Source organism: Neopelma chrysocephalum, unplaced genomic scaffold, assembly GCF_003984885.1.
Source record: "Neopelma chrysocephalum unplaced genomic scaffold, ASM398488v2 Primary Assembly neopelma1_67, whole genome shotgun sequence".
In the NCBI taxonomy this organism is placed as follows: Eukaryota; Metazoa; Chordata; class Aves; order Passeriformes; family Pipridae; genus Neopelma; species Neopelma chrysocephalum.
The window spans coordinates 3,106,289-3,123,878 of NW_020897726.1; the positions used below are offsets into that span (position 1 = coordinate 3,106,289).

A 17,590-nucleotide genomic window follows, 5' to 3' on the forward strand; every position below is an offset into this window, starting at 1 on the left:
GTATTGTTTCAGTAATGTTAACAGCTGTAACACTGTGTTCTTTAGGTATCATTGTGTAAATTAACCAGGCAACAACTTCATTCCTTCATGTTTTCCTATTTATTAGATTTTACATTTCAGATATGTACAAAGACAGTGGCAGGGCTTTCTATTTAATTTGATTACAACTTAATCAATGTAATATCAGTTCATACTGCCATCATATGTTAAAAGAGGCTGTGAATGTACTGTCTTAATTAATTCTTTAGCCATTAAGTGTCTTTAACCAGCTTTATAAATCTATGCTTTCAGAGTAATTGTTTCAATAAGTAAAAATAAATAATTTGTTATTAAACTTACCTCAGATAAATGAAGCTTTCAGTCATAAAATAGGTCAGGTATGCTTCATACCCAAGTCACCTACATCATCAGATTCTTTTCAAAATAGGTGGAACCTCCACCGCTACAAACTAATTTTTTATGCATGTACATAACAGTGTAAGACATTTCCTTAAATATATTGGCATTGTGACATTAATACAAATAAGGTGGGAGCGGCTCAACTGGTAGTTCATTGATTGTCATGTCATCCTCGAGTTACCAGAAATTGTTATGATCCAAACCCAATTACAAAGTTCAGTCTTAGGTTGCATTAAAAATCATTATTTAAAATCCATTCCATTCATTTCAGTTTCAAAACACTGGCAACTCATACATTTGAAAACAGTAGTATAAATTAACAGAAACCAAATGCTGATTGTACTCCATTTTTTTTTTCACAGCATGGGTAAAAGATGTAAATGTCTAATTTACTATAAGCCTCAGTGTGCAGTTTTGTGATTCACTTTTCCCTGCTAACCATCCAAGCTGCTGGAAAGAAGAGGGGGGGAGAGGGGCATGTCTCTGAGGAAGCTGATTGACTGGTGAAGTCTTCCCTGGTACCTTTTGGATGAGTTAGCAAGGTGTGATGGATGTCACTTTGAAAGTGAGTAGGAATAGCTCTTTATTCCAACTGTTTCAGAAAAACTGCCTTGATTTTTCAACTTTAATGCCTGTAGCTTGAGTTACCTCTCCTGGTCTAACAACCACCAGTGGGATTCCTATGGAATTCCTCTGCATTTGCTACCAAGTTCTGTGGGCTGTGCTGAGCATTCAGGGCAGCTTTGCAAACTGACATTGCAGGTTTGACAATACACAAGTATGTACTATGTACTGAGCACTGATTATATACTTTGCTGCAAGAGTTATCATACTTGTTGCACAAAATTTGTCTAAAAAGCAGCTCAGGACTTGTTCTAACTATCTGCTGAGATGCTGCATTCAGGTCTGAGTCTATAAACACATTTGCTTAAAAATTAAAATAAGTTTTTGTTTTGACAGAACAGGGTCATAACTGTAAAAAGAAAAAGAAAGCAAAACCAAAAGTGACTACTTTGGTCTTTTTACAAATTCTAATAACCTCATTTTACAAATTCCTTTTATCCTCAGTCTTAAATTCCAGAATTACTCAAATTTCTCTTAGCAGAGACCCCACAAACCTCAGCTAAGGAAATGTAGCCAGCATTTAGTAATTTTAAAGCAGACGCAGTTTTCTGCTTACAATGCAATGTCCTGATGAACATACAGCTTCTGAAAGAGAAAATATTACAGGAAAAAAGACAAAGCGTAAGTGTCAGCTTAAAACAATACAGTGCTTTGAGGTAAAACCCCAAGAAATGTTGGTGTGAGCTGTTATAGCTGCAGACCCTGAAGTCCTGTGTTATGCTGTATTTGAAGATTTAAAGAAGCATCGGAAACTCATTTAAAATCTTGTGAAAAGTGTCAGGAGATAAATTATCACTGTCTATTGAAAAATATGGAAACCTCAGTACAGATCCTTAACAAAGTCCATATTTTTAAGCTTTCAGCTGTAGGGACAAATGCCTCTCAAAGAAACCACCTCCCAGGAAAGTATGTCTTAAATCAACTCCTTTTTATGGTTTAGGTAGCTTGTTCTCCCACAACTCTGTGCTCCAAAAAGAACAAAGAACGTGGAGGATACAAAAAATTAACTGCATTGCGAACATCACAAAAAAATTTTGAAGAGTTTTTTTGAAGAGTTAGTCCAAGTATACAGTAACAAAATTAACCATTTTTTATTTGCAGACATTAATTTCTGCCTACAGTAGTTTGCAACAGTTTCTTGTAAGATAACCAGATGAATGAATGGACAGATTTTAAATGTTTTATTGCTTACGAGTTTTCAGATACGGTAAATATCTGGTAAAAGAACAGAAATCCAATTTTCATCAGGAGTAGTTTTAGTTATTTTGTTTGGGGTTTTATTTCTGGGCTTTTTTTCCAAAAATAACTTTGCTCATTATCTTTGATATTCTCTAAAAAATTAATGCCTAATAAATGTGCAGTGCTATTTCTGAGCCTCATTATATTGCACAAGTTTTTGTGCTTATACACTACTGCTTTTCTTGTGCAAATATAAGGCAATTTTATCATCCCATTAAACACTCTGAAATCCTTTGAAGTTTTGATTTCCCTGTTAAAACTTTCAGGAGAGATCACAAGACAGAATAAAGCTTGATATTTATTAATACATATAGATATAGATATAGATATAGATATAGATATGAAAGATTATTATCTGAATGTAACAAATATAAAAAGTTATCAGTGTTTACAAATTGTCAAAAATGTCCAAAGTACAAAAGGATACAGTACATTAGTTATATGGAAGTGATTGTACTCTCTGGCACTGAAAGCATCGTAATACTGTGGGCATGCACAATATACACCAGAAAAACTCATGCATCGACCAGAACAAATAAGGAAGTAAGACAATTTGCTGCCTTCTCTGATTACAAATTCATTGCTTCTGTTAGTTTTCTTTCCTCAGGAATACCATTTACCTGCAAATAGATGAGAATCTTTATAATCCATCAGTGGCACGTGATGCTTCAACAATACTGAACTGTCAATTGAGAGCACAGCACATAAATGGTATTTATGAGTCCTTTATCAACAACCACATTGGAGAAACACTGCAAGTACAACCTGGACCAAGAGCTTTGCTTGCATTCTTCTGGGAAGGGAGAACACTGGGAAAATGTTGTTTAACTGGGAATTTATCTTTCTGTTTGGGATCTAACAGGCCTCATAGTCAGACTGAAGCACAAAACAGAAAAGGCAGTACACGGTGTGCATGCAATATTTAGTCTTTTGCATTATACCCTATAAACTTTCTCATCTAAGCACCTTAAACAGTCCTCATGAATTCTGACTATTGACAGAGAGACAATTACAAAACTTAATGTATCTTTTCATATTGGAGACCAGTAGCAATTTTCATCAGTGTAATGTGAACGTTAGATGTGAGTGGTCACCTTTCACACAATTCTTTCCCAGTTGCTTTTAACCTTGTGAAATAGCCAAGCATTATCTCACCTATTAAGTCTGCCTTTTTAGTTAGGGTTAAAATAAAACCATTTCTTATTGGGGATTCAAATAGTTCCTGAAAAGGACAGTGGTTATTAGCCATGGTCTGCTCTTCAAATTACTAAATATGGCCTACTGAAGACTTAAAATAGAAATTTCTTATTCATGGTAGTGACTGATAGTATGTTAACAGTCCTGAATATATTACTGGGAATTTGAATTTTCTGTACAAAAGGAAGAAAATTTATCAATGAATGTCTAGTTCTATAGGTTTTTTTTGGCCTCAGGTGTTTTATTTCTGTAAATTTCTTACTTGAACAGATGAATAAAATCGATTGCTAAGTTTGTACTCATGCTACTAAAAAACTTAGTAGTAGCTGAATTTTGTTTTAAATGATAACTTTCTAAAAATCTAACCTTCTGACAACAGGAGTCATAGATACCCTGAAGATACCACAACATAAACTGAAAGAGGCGCATGGCATCATGTTATGAAAGTGCTTGCAGGCTCACCTGCACATCTGAGTTACAAAGCAAGGTGTCATTATAAACTAAGAGAAGAGGAGGAAACACTGTCTGTCCCAAATACATTCCAACACCTGCCCCCCCCCGCCCTGGATTTCTGAGAGCTTGTCACAGGCAGTGTCTGTGATGAATATGAAAGAACAGTTGTATTCTACAGAAATTATGTGCTACAGAAAATATAGACACAGGAGGATTTTTAAGATCTATTTTTAGGCAGTTTTTCAGTGTGACTCACAAGTGCCAAACCCATGCTAGCTTATATTTCATACCTTTTCAAAAATTCCTCTTTGCTGTCACCATACAGCACTACCCGGTGATTTTGCATCTTTTTTTACTGCAAGACAGACTGGAATTCTTGTAACAAAACAGTCATAGCAGAAGAGTAGCACTGTGTGACATTTTTATTCTGCCTTCTAAATGTCTGCAGTAGTCAGTGTGAAGAGCTGTGCTAAATGTCAACCCAAACCAGTGCTGGAGGCTTTGGATCAAGGCTTTGACTGCCAGGATCATCAGCCATTTCCAGCATATGTGCAATAAAGCACACAAATAGCAAAGCTAGCAGAACTACAGTCAGGCTTTTTATAACTGTTTTTAATTTCCAGATAACAAAACAACCTGCATGGGCAAAAAAATCTATTATATACTTGCCTCAAATCTTTGAAATGTTGTCATACGAAATTCTCCTTTAATCCCCGAAAGCAGTAATGAAGAAGAAGGATTTTCAATGAAAAGAAAGAGTTGCTTATGTAACTCCTAAGTTAAAAGAAATCTTCCACTTGGAGCTGTAGTTCCCATATTATGTTCAATACATATGTATCTCTCTAGTGTTTGGCTTAAATACCTCTTTGAATATTTAAAAATCATGCTTTGGCCTCTACCTGTTCCCTGTGTGATTCTTACCCCCTTTCACGTGGCTATGGCTGTAGCTTTTTCTCAAACCTGAGATGCCAGGTGGAGAGAACAGTCAAGCCTTAGTCTTACAGGTCATTCCTGACCTCAATCAGTGCATGAGCATTTGTGAAAAGATATAAAAGTGACAACTAAGACAGGGGAAACGTGAAGCATGGATATGTGCCTCACCACAGATTCCCCAGTATCAACCCTTTATGTCTAATAACAGCAATTAAAGAGCTCCTTCTTCAGAGCTTAACTAGTACTGGTGGGAATTAGAAATTTGGGGTTCCTACCAAGTGTCAGAGAATCCCAACCACATAACTGCATTTGGGAATCTGGCTGTACCTTCATGTTGTAACAGAAAATTATTTATATGAGGTTTCTAACTTAGCTGTACCCGATTCCAGGGTCTCATGCAGAGTCCTAATGTAGCATTTATCCCACCTGTTCAATTAATCCCATCCCAGAATTTTCAATGCTGTAGCAAAAAAAAAATCTGGAATGACAATGCTGTAATACTTTACTATATTTGAAAATTATTTCCACTGTCCATAGACTGTATACATTTTGACTAGTGATTCCTCCACACTAGTCACTTAATAGTTACGGTATTCTCTGAGTACTGACCTGCACTCTGCTGCTGTGGAATCTGAGTCTGATGTGGCAGGTTCCTATAAAAAAACATTTAATATCTTTAATGCTTCCATACAAAGTCTGAACTGTCTTATGATGAAAGCTGAGTATTTACACTTCATTTTTTTTGCTTATGAAGCAATAATCTATTTTCAGTATGCAAATACAGTTGTCCAAAGGTTAGCCAAGTCCATGAAAACTAGAAAACTAGTGCTAAAGTAGTTCCTATTATTTCACTTGTCAGCTAGGTTCAAAGGCTCAGACTTGGTGAAATGCCAGAGGTAACAAGAGTCACCACGGGTTTCTGATGTTAAGCAAAGTTTGATTTCCATAAGTGATGAGTACAGCAAAGGGGACAGCATTTGCCACTTAGTTATTGACACTGGAATGAATGAACAGTCAGCCAGTTTTATGGGTTGGACCAGTTCACTTATCAAGGCAAAGTTACATTTTTGTGCCCTGCTTCAGTGTCTGTTTTCACAGTTACCAGATACTAAGGTGTTTTTACAGAAAGGAATTAAGGGTTAGAATATAGGTGAAGCAGATAAATACTTTATGTACAACTCAAGAAAGCCTTTGGTACAGGATTTGGCACCCCAGTCATAAAAAACTGCTATTCTGAATAAAGAAGCCCTAAAAGACAGGGCAGAGCACTTTGATGCAGTTGTACAAGGAATAATTTATACAGCTGTACTTCCTGGAGAATTTAGCTTTGGGACAGGGAGAAGAAAACACGGAACTACATTATGAAGGGAATTCAGGGCAAGCATGTGCAAATTAGGGCCTAGTTAGTGCTGCCACTGGACAAGTACCACTGGGGCCATGCAGGCCTGCCAGCAGAGGAGCTACCAGCTAGAGATGGTGTTGTAGAGATGGCATTGAAAAATGCCAGCCACTTCTGAGACCACTGCCTCAGATCTGCTCAGCCCCAGGCACCTCAAGGAAATCTTACCAGAAATGCCTTTTTGCTACAGCACTATGGACTTGTCTAAAGTGGAACATGTGCAAAGCACTGGGCGGGTCTGTCTCAATAGCTTCATTAAGTTACTGATAAATGAACTCTAAAGAACAGGAACGAGTATTTTTCTGGTTTCTGTCTTGGAGAGAGGGTGGCAACAATGGAAACAGGTGAGAGCTCTGAGTGTTTTCCTTGATGGGTCTGTATTTTTTATCTGTGTAATGGAATATGTTCTTCTGTTCAACATCAACATTTCAAACACAAACCATGTGTGACAGGTACATGACTAACCATTTACAAAGTCTGGATTTTCTGGTATGAAACTACCACCAACCTGGTGTCTAAAATAGAACAGTTTTAATTGATTCCTCTATCAAAAGTAGTTTTTCTCCAAAATATTCACACATCTAACTGTTCCATGCAAAGCCTCTTGCCAAGCTTTCAGACTGAAAGCCAGCCATCTAATTTTATAACAGAAGGCCTTTCTTTCTGCTGGAAATGCAAACATCAGAGCAATCTTGAACTGGGAGTCAGTCCTGAAACCTCCATAAGAAACACATTTCAGAAGACATGCACTGGAATCTACAGTTAAATCGTGCAATACAGTGAGCATTAAGAAATAAAATAAAATCTAAACACTTACTGCTGTGTTTGCATCAGTGGCATGCTGGTATTGTCGTAGCTGTCCGTGTGAAGGGGCGGGACAATCTCCCCAGTCACAGGGTGAAACACGGGAAGCGTTGAAAGAGGCCACGCGATCTCTCTGTTTTTAGACATGTCACGAAGCTCTTTGGTTGATTTCTGTATAGCACTGTGGTGGACCAACTGGATGCTATGTCAAAAGGAAATAAAATAGTGAATACATATTTTAAGTGCTCTACCAAAATGGATAGATTTTTACAATTCTTATTGTTCTTAAAAATACAAGGACTTTGACGCATGCTACAGACTCTATAGTGCAGCAATTACAGTACCTTTACATAGTTAAATTAATAAATATTGGCTTTATTTAATTTTTAAGGCAGTAATTATTCCATTAGATTTTTCCTGCCTGAATAGATATTTCTCATAGGATCCAAGACTGTGCAATTTATGGCTCATGTTCCATTTATTTGCTGCAGTTAAAATGAAAGCTTTGGTTAACTCCTGATTCTTGTGGTAGATTCATAAAAGCTCATAAATTAATTTTAAAACACTCCATAGTATAGACCCTGGATATCTTCCAGGATATTTCTTCTCCTGGTCACTGCCTTTAAGAGACAGGCTGGGAAGTCCAATAACCAGGAGTATAAATTGCATATTAACATATTTATTCTAACAGAACTATTTTATTTTGAATTATGAGTCATTAATTTCAAACCCTTTTTATTCTGGTCTTCTATCCTTGCCGGGACTCTGATTTAAAAGCAGCTTTCACATTTATGAATTAAACCATGGTTTAGAGAGAATGAAAGAAGATTATGACACACATGTATGAAGCATGACGAGCTACTGAGAATGAAAATTAAATGGTAAAAGAAAAATAACAGGAAAGAAGACACTTACTCTGGTGTTTGCATGTTTCTCTTTTCCCTAAAAACAAAACAAAATTTATGAATTAAATAATAGCATTGATAGTTGAACATTAAATCTATCTGATGATGAAAATAGTACATGATGTAGAAATGCTGACAAGGTTATTGCTAAACGCAACTTGGCAGCATTTGCAACGGGGTTTATGGTGAGGCCTTGATGAACGGACGTAGAGAGATGTGATAATGGTGACAGACATACACACACAGACACACACACAGAGGGAAATGAAAATGCAGGTTAAAGAACAAGCTTCTGGCTAAAATAAATTCTGTGACAAAATGAAATTGTAGTTTGTGTAAGAAATGGCAGGAATCACGTTACTTGCTGCTTTCCTTTTATGTATTTTTCTTTTATAGTATGTCTAAATTCAGTTAATCTCAACCAGGTTTACATTATGAAGGTTAGCATTTTAGAAATTACTTAATATCCTCCTGAACCAATGATCCTTTATTAGTATTTTATTTGCTGAGGGCATTTTGGAGAGCTGTGCACATGTGGAGATTTTGGGGAGTTTTGTGTGTATGTTGAGTATTTTAAACCTTTCAGCTAGAACAACTAAAGGCCCTATGTCCACTTGCTTGGAAATTAGTGCATGTGCTTAGGTGAGAAATAGTTCAGCATTTCAAGCAGATATCTTTTGGTCTGTTTTAAAGGTTTATAATGAACCAAATAGAATTATTCTAACAAATAGTCCTCTATGCATTATAATCTTAGAAAAGTCTACAGTTACTTATCAGCGTGTTAAAGTACTCACACTCCTTCCCGTCGGCAGCACATGATATAGGCAAGGATTAGAAAAAGCACCAGTGCTATTGCCGAGGGCACTGCCAGTGTAATTAGGAAATCCGAGTAATAGTCTCTGCTTTTCAGTGTGTCAGAAGGTGGCTTGTATTCTCCACCATCAGGTAATATTCCCTCTCCACGAATCACTTCCTGAAAGGTGGAAACTTGTTTTGTATTGTCAACCTGATACCCAGGGGAAAAAAAAAGAAGAAAAAAAAAGATGATCAAATAACAAAGTAACAGAATGTAAAAACAGGCAGTATCTAACCAACGATAACATATAAAAGGATCCATATTACATGTTAGACAAATTCTATACAATTTTATCCAATCACTTTTTTTACTCAATAGAATCTTATATTTTATGAAAGCTTCTGATCAATGTGATAGTAATGTTATAATATGACTGTTTCGTACCTACCAGAGACACCACGGTTTTTACAGATTAATTTCAGGCATACGTCACACAAACAGTATTTGAGTAAAAATTCAGTAAACATCCCTAGTGCAAACTAATTCTTTAGTACTGATTTCTTTTTTATGAATTAATCCATTTCTTACCAGTCTTCCTAAATAACAATACTGCCCTCTCCTGTATGAGTGTGGCAGAGATGAAGAGTCACACACCTATGACTTTCTTCCTCCTCCTTCTCCTTCAGTGCTTCCCATCCAGTGCTCAAAAAAGCAAAGGCATCAACTGAGCTGCCAAGGGCTGAGCAGCTCATTGCCTCCCCCACACACCCAGTGCAGGAGGCACCACAACATGAGACGTGCATTGAGTTGATCGGTCGGAGTTTCAAGGTTTTTTTTTTTTAATTCAACTAACCTTCAGAAGGCTGCATTCCTGGTCACAAGTGATTTTATTTTTATATTTTTTTATGTCTATACCTAATGTTCCTCAAAATACAACCTTGTTTTGCTACTGAATTTCCTATTCCATTTGACTGCCTTTCCCAGATGACTTTTTAACTTTCTGCCTCTGTTTTCTTGTTATCTTTAGTTAGATATTACTATTAAATTTTATCAGTGTTGGCTTAAGACTCTCTCCAGATCATTAATAAAAATCAAATATATTTGCATACATGCTTGAACTTCTGTCTGACTGTTCATTGAGAAATCTTGCAAGTTATGGTCATTTCTTTATAATTTATGCTTTAAGTCACAACTTATGCAATGGATGAACACATTTTCATAGAATGCCAGAAATTTTGCTGAGCCTCAAATGCAAAGATATATGTATATTATTAGTGCAAGACAGTTTGCAAAACAAAAATTAACTTATGTATTCTCCACTCATTAATTTCACAGTATCTTTTAGGTACCCTGAGTTCCACCTGGCTGCTTAGCTGAATCTCAAACCCTAACAAATGCACAAAAAACATTTATGTACTTTTTTATGTGACTGACAAATAAATGAATAAGCTATCAAAAAGCAGCATTAAGAGGAAGCATTTATTACATTGTCCCTCTTTGCAGAATTTGGGACCCCCAAACTTGAATCCACTCTTTGATTTGGTGCTAACTGCCTATGTTACCTCATAAAAATGGGAAGAAGAGGTTATGATGGCTTGTCTACCTTGTGATTATGGGAAGTAGAGCTCCACTCCCTCCCAGCCCATGGCAGGGGAGAATTCCTGCCCCTTGGCTTGCCTTGTGAAAAGCAGACTGTGATTAGATAGATAGAAGCTCGCCTCCCTTTTCCCTTTGATGCACCAGGTTACAGCAGCAATGCTGCTGGCAACAGTAAACACCCCTAAGACTGTTTAAATTCAGTTACTGTGGCAAGCCGCCAAAAGTTGAATTCAAGAAGGTTGAGTTATAGGCTGCTGCAGAAAATTAGGCTTCTCTGAGAGCCTGTTCCTGTTACACATCCCAAGGTGATCTCTGCTTTTATCAAACCAGCATGTCAATGCTGCTTCATGATTACTTTATGAGCCACTACTACTGTCAGACCTTTTTTTCTGAAGTACTCCTAACCAGCCACTCTTCATTCTGCATGAGCACTGCTGTGTGCACTGTACCTCTGCTGCTCCTTTTAAAATTCTCCCTGTTTCCTAAGGCTGTTTCTCCAACTTCTCAAGATCTTTCTGAATGCTATCTGGTCCTTCAATGCAGCTGCAGATCCTTTCAGTTTCATGGGGACTGCAAATTTAATTTAATAAGCCCATTTCACCATCCAGCTATTAATGAAGAATAGCAAGGAATTATTAATAATTATTCTAGGATTATGGCTACCAGCCAGCTCTTCACTATGTCATAGCTTCACCTAGGCCACGTTCCTGAGCTTGTTTGTGAGACAGTATTAAAAAACCTTACCATAAAGGAATGACATCTGCTGCTGCACCTCTGTTCTACATCTTTCTTGTAGGAGGAAATTGAAGACTTAACATAGTTTGTTCTTCACAAAGACTAGCTACCTTCTGCTGTTTTTCAGGTGCTGGTAAGTATTGCTGTGTACACTTGTGCCTTTTGCAATTTCTCAACAGAAGGCCAATAAAATGTAAATAACCTGGATATTCTTTTGTAAACAAGTATTTCTGAGTTTTCTAGCAGCTTTCCTAATTTATAGTGTATAGGGAGAAATTACTTGAAGTTATTCAATCAATTTTGTGTATGAATACCTTTTCTCATACTCAGTATGTTCTTTCCACTATAAAAAGTATTTAATATCTCCCTTTCACCTTCCTTCTCAGAAATGTGTGACGCAGCTCAACAATTATCTAAGTTTACCTTATGTACCTTCACCATCATTGTTCAAACTTTGCAACATTCTCTTCCAATACTGTATTATTTCTTGATTTTCCTTACTGGAACTAAAAAAAAATAATCTTAAAAAGCCTCTTTAGGAGTTATACTCCTTCATGGCAAATAGTCTACTGTTTGGTTATCATTTTTCTTGTGTTTGAGAAAAATGTTCCCATTTATTTTCATTTAATTCGTCAACATTATTTTCTTTTTCTATTTCATTTTTAACATGAAATATGTTGTAGACAATTTCCAGAAACAGTTTTTTAACAGCATAAAAATGCTGTTTAACTGGTCAGTGCTGTAGAATCAATATCTGAGAAAACATACATATATATAGACACACATTATTTTTTTGGAAAGCAAGTGTAACTAGCAGTATTAGCATTCTAAATTAATGAACTACACCTACCTAAATAATTCTCTAATTACTTTTAGTTCTGTAAGGCCTAGAGTTCTCTGGCCATTTATAGCATTCACTGCTAGTGAAAACAAATATGGTGGTTTCACTGGGGCTCACCTCTAATAGAATTTAGCCTACATAGCAAAATCCTGTCACAACCTTAAGCATGTCTGGTAAATAGAAAAAAAAGTCAGTCACAATGAAGCGCAACTGGCAAAGTTGTCTGGCCAGGCTGGCAAAACTCACACCTGTACTTCTATAAATATCATTTTTATGCAATAATAAAATAACTCACCAGAGAGATTTTACACCAGTCAATATGGAATTGAGTACGGAATTTTTTATCACAAGTTATTACAGGCTCCATTTCTTGACTGCACCTCAGCTGATTTTGTGGGTTTTCCACTTCTCGTAAACAGGAAGAGAATGGAACATCTGCCCCAACCATCACATACACACTGCAGAAAAAGAGGAGTGACAGACCAGCAGGATGTCTCACAAATCCCCAAAGCACAATTATATACTCTTCCAAACATTATTGTTGTTTACAGTAACATTCAGCTGTTCTTTAAAGACTGAAATTACTTTTAAAAATTATTTTTCTTCATAGTATACTTTATCTAAGCATACAAATAACTGACTGAAATCAAAAGGATTTTTCTAGCTGCACATTACAACACATTCTGTTTTCCCACATAATGTAAATATTTGCTTACCAGCACAAGTGTCAATTTCCATGCAGTCACAGAGCTCCAGGTGTAGTTCCCTCATATAAGAAAATCAGTACTACTTTTGAAAATTGGATTAAAATAGTGTCATTTTATCTTAAGGAAATCTTTAGTCTTGCTCATCATAGTATTTCTGAAGAGTTTCTTCCCATGTTTTCAAACTAAATTCACGATGGCTAGTTATTTCTAAACTTAATACTAATATGAATCTGCCAAACCCCCAGCTTTTCCTAAAAGATTCCATACTGTAGCTAAGCAACAAAATTTGCTTCAGAATACTGAAAGCTGAATGTAAACTTAATAATTCATTTAGCATTACCATACATAAAATAAAAGCTACTACACTAATTGTCATATTTAGATATAGAGAATGCTGCTGGAAAATTCAGTCTGCTGCACCGGGTAATAATGTACCAATGGACCCTGAAGCAGAAATTAGGTCCTGGTTGCCACTTGGTATATCAGGCACTATCTAACTAAATATTTGAAGTGTAGCCACCTGTATTAAGCGATTCTGCTATTACTCTGGCTAGTGCAGAAATGACTTGCCTTCTTTAAATGTGCTCAAAACCTCCAGATACACAAAAAGGCTCTGAAACAAGATTTTCTGCACCCATCTCAAATTTTGAACCTTCAGCCCTTTCTCAGATATTATTTGACACCAAAATATCTAAATTATCTAAAAATAAATAGGCATCTTTATTTTCACCCTGGAAAAGCCCTACCACAATCAGACTTTGAAAAGACTGAATCCTTATTAGCTTCCAAGAGAAGTACAGTATTTCAGAACAGAATTTATGGTTACGAATCACAACTGGAAATAGTGCATTCCTGAAGTTTACACTAAGTGACCTGAGCTCCCCAGATACCTCAGCTTATGACTTTCAGAAGAAAGTCCACAGTGCTCCTGAATCACATAACTAACTGACATTAAGCAAGAGTACAGCTAGAAATTACACTGTTACATGGTAAATGCTTTTAGAAATTTAAGTGTCCCTGTAACCTATGCTCTATCACACCTTGCTTCAAAATTTTGAGTTTCATGAATTGGAAACCATTAAAAACTTGAAAAGCATGCCAAATGACTGCTCAGAAATAAAACTGGAATTACAATATAAGCATATTTACTACCAACTGGTTCATAATTAATGGAATTTGTTAGTATTCCTTGGACTGTAACATCAAACAGGAGCTGTTGCCTGTTGTAATGGTATCTGTCATAGTAAACCTGTACTATAACTAGGGCTCAGAACACCAGTAAACTTATTATATCTAATTCCAAAATATAAAACAGCAATTGCAAAGTTTCTAGAAAACCTGAAAAAATATTAAGCTTTTCAGTAAGAAAACAAAGTGTAAAGCAAAAACATCAGACTGACACATGTGCTTACCCCTCTTTCATGTCATTAATAGGAAGTGGAACTCTCCCTCCCCTGTCCAGGGCTGAAGTGATGTTTATAGCATTCAAGCGCTCTGGCTGCCATACATTTTTCACTGCTCCAAGGAAGTCACCAAGAACTTCACTTGCTAACATTTCTTCTACATTCATATTCCTTATGAAGAATTCCGCTTGATATGGTAAAGGAAAATCTAGTTGTGATGAAAAAGTTTTGCATTAAACAAAGGCTCCAATATCCGAAGTAATGATTAATGTAATACTACTTTAAGACTATACAGCTTTCCAAAAGTCTTGTATTTGAATTAGTTCATTTTGAACCTAATGTGATTATATTTAATTCAATAGTGAGTACCATTAGCTGTTACTCGAGCTGAAAATCTTCAGTTATTTATAAAGCAACTGGGACTGGAGAAGAGGACTGGAGGAAAAGAGTCTCAGCTGGTAAAACCCCATGAAACAGATAAAATTACATTCATGTTAATTTGGGGGTCAAAACTGATCTGCAGCAACAATGGATTCCAACTCACAACACTCCATAATGTAAATAGGTAAATATGATGAAAAGAACTAATTTTAAGGACTAAATGTCTATATATGCCTTAACCTGTTTTTTTCTGAATCTGCCTACGTAAGTGTTCTTTGCATAAGGCACATGCAGAACTAAGAAAACTAAACAACATGCAGAAAGAGAGGGAAATCCTTCATGTAAAGTCCATTTGAAAAGACAAGGAGAAATTTAAAATTAAAACCAATTTAATTAAAAAAAAAAGCTAACTTTTTTTTTACGAGTGAGGAAAAACAGTCGTGTATGACAGAAATAATCCATCTTAAATTAACAAAATGAATTAAAGCAGGAAAAATTCTCTTACTTCTCCCTTGTGTCCCTGCATTTGGCTTGAACACCAGACAACTATTTTACAGGATTTTTTATCTTGAAAAACCAAAGCCTATGAGATGGCTTCGCTTATTCAGTTCAAAACACAACAAGCTATTTTCTGTACATACCTTCTGCTGACATTATATTAATGATCAAATTATGTCTTGCTGTCTCAAAGGTACGCCTGTTGTACGCAGTGATCTGGAGTGAAAAAGATATGATTGCAAAACAATGCAAAAATAAAAATTAGGTAAATGAAACATCCATGAAAATTAAACTCATAATTCAGAAATACTTATCACCTTTTAAATGCTTTGCCTCCTTATTTTGAAATGTATGAACATTCATTTGCTAATATAAAATAAAATTTGAAAGGTAAGGTCAATTTATTTAATGCAGTACTACCTTCCAGTCAGAATACTAGAATTTTCTTGACCAGTCTGTAGCCAAATACAATTATCCAAGAAATGTATGTGAAAAGAATATTTTGGCCCTGACAGAAGTGTTCTACCACACACGTGTATTCTTTCTTTTCTGTTTTCTTTAAGAACAACCATAAGCAACCATTTTCCCATCCAGCCTCCAACCCCCTCCATCAATACTGTAAGATCTACATTCATTAATAGCTCCTAGGGAACTAAACTAGATAGAGATTTTTTTTTTTAAAGGAAAAAGTGTTGGGATCCCAGCAATTCTCATTTCTGGGACTGGGGTTTAGTTTTAGCTCTAGACCCAGTGAAGTCATACTCCATGAATGGATTCACAAATGTTGCTCCAACATAAGTAGTTTTAAAAAAATCTTGAAATCTGTAACTATAGGGGAAGTGAAAACTAGGGGGTAGATGCAACATTCTTGTGTCTTATTTTTGGAAACATACACCTTCATGATTAAAATATGCAAGTATACCATCCTTAAAGTTTAAATATCTAGGATGCCTGAAATGTGCACAAGTGGTTACTTCCCAGTGGTGACTGTACTCCAAAGTTGCACTATATTAAGTGCTCATTCGTAAGAAATACTGAATGAGGCTGGATATCAGTATAAATATGTACTATTTTTTCTATTTTTTTCCCTGAAAGTTGATGAATCTTTCATGAAACAAACTTACAAAAACTAATCTTCTTTCTAATTTTAGACTTTATTTCACTCATTTCAGAGACAAAGGAAAGGCAGAGGAGTGACAACAGTGGCAGAACTATGTTGCTTCTCAGCAAACAGCTACAAACTATTGTGACATTGACTATTAAACAAACAAAGTAACAAATGTTGCACTTTTTTAAGGGATTCGAATGAAAAGGAAAAATGCTGTGGAATATCTTCTGCAGGTTCATTTAAGTGGAGAGGGAAAAGCTTACCTGACACAATTAGATCTTGTGTAATGTAACAATAACAATTTTGTTACAAAATTAACAGAAAATATATTTCTGAGATTTCTCCAATCCTCAATTCTGTTAATTTTTCAAAGGGTTGTAACAGCAGTTACAAACCCCCTGGTTGTACAAGCTCTATACAGGAGCACAACAGTACCCACTTTGAGCCTGCACTCCAGCAGTGGGAGCTGCCAGTGTGGCCATGCCCCAGCACCAAGGAATAGCAACAGCAGCAAAGATTGCCCTGTCCTGAACATTCATTCAAACACAAACTGTCTTTGCACAGCTTTCATAGGAGCTGAGCTCAAGAATGTTTCCTGCTATACTGCAGTGCTGTGCATAATGTTAGGTTCTTCTAATCATGAGGTCTCCTCCAATTAATTGACCTACCCATGACACCCCCTCAGGACATGACGGAAGTTATACTCAGGCCAGGAATATGCAACTACTCAGATGGCACTAGGAAGTGGATCAAATGCCACCTGCCCTCCTCACGTACCATAGAATTAATTCAAAAGCCACATCTGACACTGGGACTGCAAAGAATTAACTTGCATGGTAGGCAAGATTTAGTTCAGATATAAGCTTGGGGTCATGCTTAGAATGGAGGTCTTGATACAGATCCTAGAATTTAAAAGCACATGCCATTTAAAAACTGGCAATTTTAAATAATGGCTTCCTCTACAGAAAGCTAAACAGAGTCTGTAAGAGCTTCTGCACATGATTAATTCTCAGATGTCATTAGTCCTGCTGAAATCAAAACTGAATCATGTATATAAAATTAACCATGAGTGAAATTATCTACATTATAACTTAACATCCAGAGGTGCCATTCTTGAGAAAGAAAAACTACATCAAACACAATTTAGAAAAAAAACCACCATTAAGGGTCTAAGGCAAATGTACTGCTGCTGTAGCAAAATGGCTGGAGCAAGATAATGTGCAGATTTCTTAAACACTGTGAACCACACAGTGCCTGATTCAGTCTGCTGTCTATGAAACACAAGGCAGAAAATATAGTCCTTTTTCCCTTTCAATTGCTGTTCAATGAATAAGTAGTGCTTTTAAACATTTGGATAGCTAATTGTCAAAAATAAAGTTTGGTCATTGTTAACACTTTTATGAACAGAATTACACACATGTAAGTGCTAACTAAAAAATAACAATAAACATAAATAATGAACAAGGGAATACTTGATGAAAAGTAATTTAAAAAAACCCAACAAACCAAAACTAACATAAAGCCCCACAACTGTTTATTGACTCAAACCTTTTTTCCAGTGGGGAGAAG

General features: G+C 36.1%; 1 protein-coding gene across 7 annotated transcripts in view; it reads right to left on the minus strand.

Annotated features, from left to right (window-relative positions):
* Window positions 1-80: 80 nt before the first annotated feature.
* Window positions 81-17,590, minus strand: part of SGCE (sarcoglycan epsilon) — a 33,489-nt gene continuing 15,979 nt past the window's right edge. For 3 of the 7 annotated variants that reach the window (XM_027684688.1, XM_027684686.1, XM_027684685.1), the window contains 9 exons: window positions 15,057-15,129; window positions 14,044-14,242; window positions 12,220-12,382; window positions 8,748-8,959; window positions 7,964-7,990; window positions 7,062-7,250; window positions 5,455-5,498; window positions 4,582-4,616; window positions 82-2,882 (listed from right to left, as the gene is read on the minus strand). In XM_027684688.1, the coding sequence (XP_027540489.1) occupies window positions 2,832-2,882; window positions 4,582-4,616; window positions 5,455-5,498; window positions 7,062-7,250; window positions 7,964-7,990; window positions 8,748-8,959; window positions 12,220-12,382; window positions 14,044-14,242; window positions 15,057-15,129 (993 nt within the window). In that variant the 3' untranslated portion in view covers window positions 82-2,831. Of the gene's footprint in view, window positions 2,883-4,581; window positions 4,617-5,454; window positions 5,499-7,061; window positions 7,251-7,963; window positions 7,991-8,747; window positions 8,960-12,219; window positions 12,383-14,043; window positions 14,243-15,056; window positions 15,130-17,590 lie in introns of all 7 variants that reach the window. The other 4 variants (XM_027684687.1, XM_027684684.1, XM_027684682.1 and 1 more) reach the window with 3 other exon arrangements.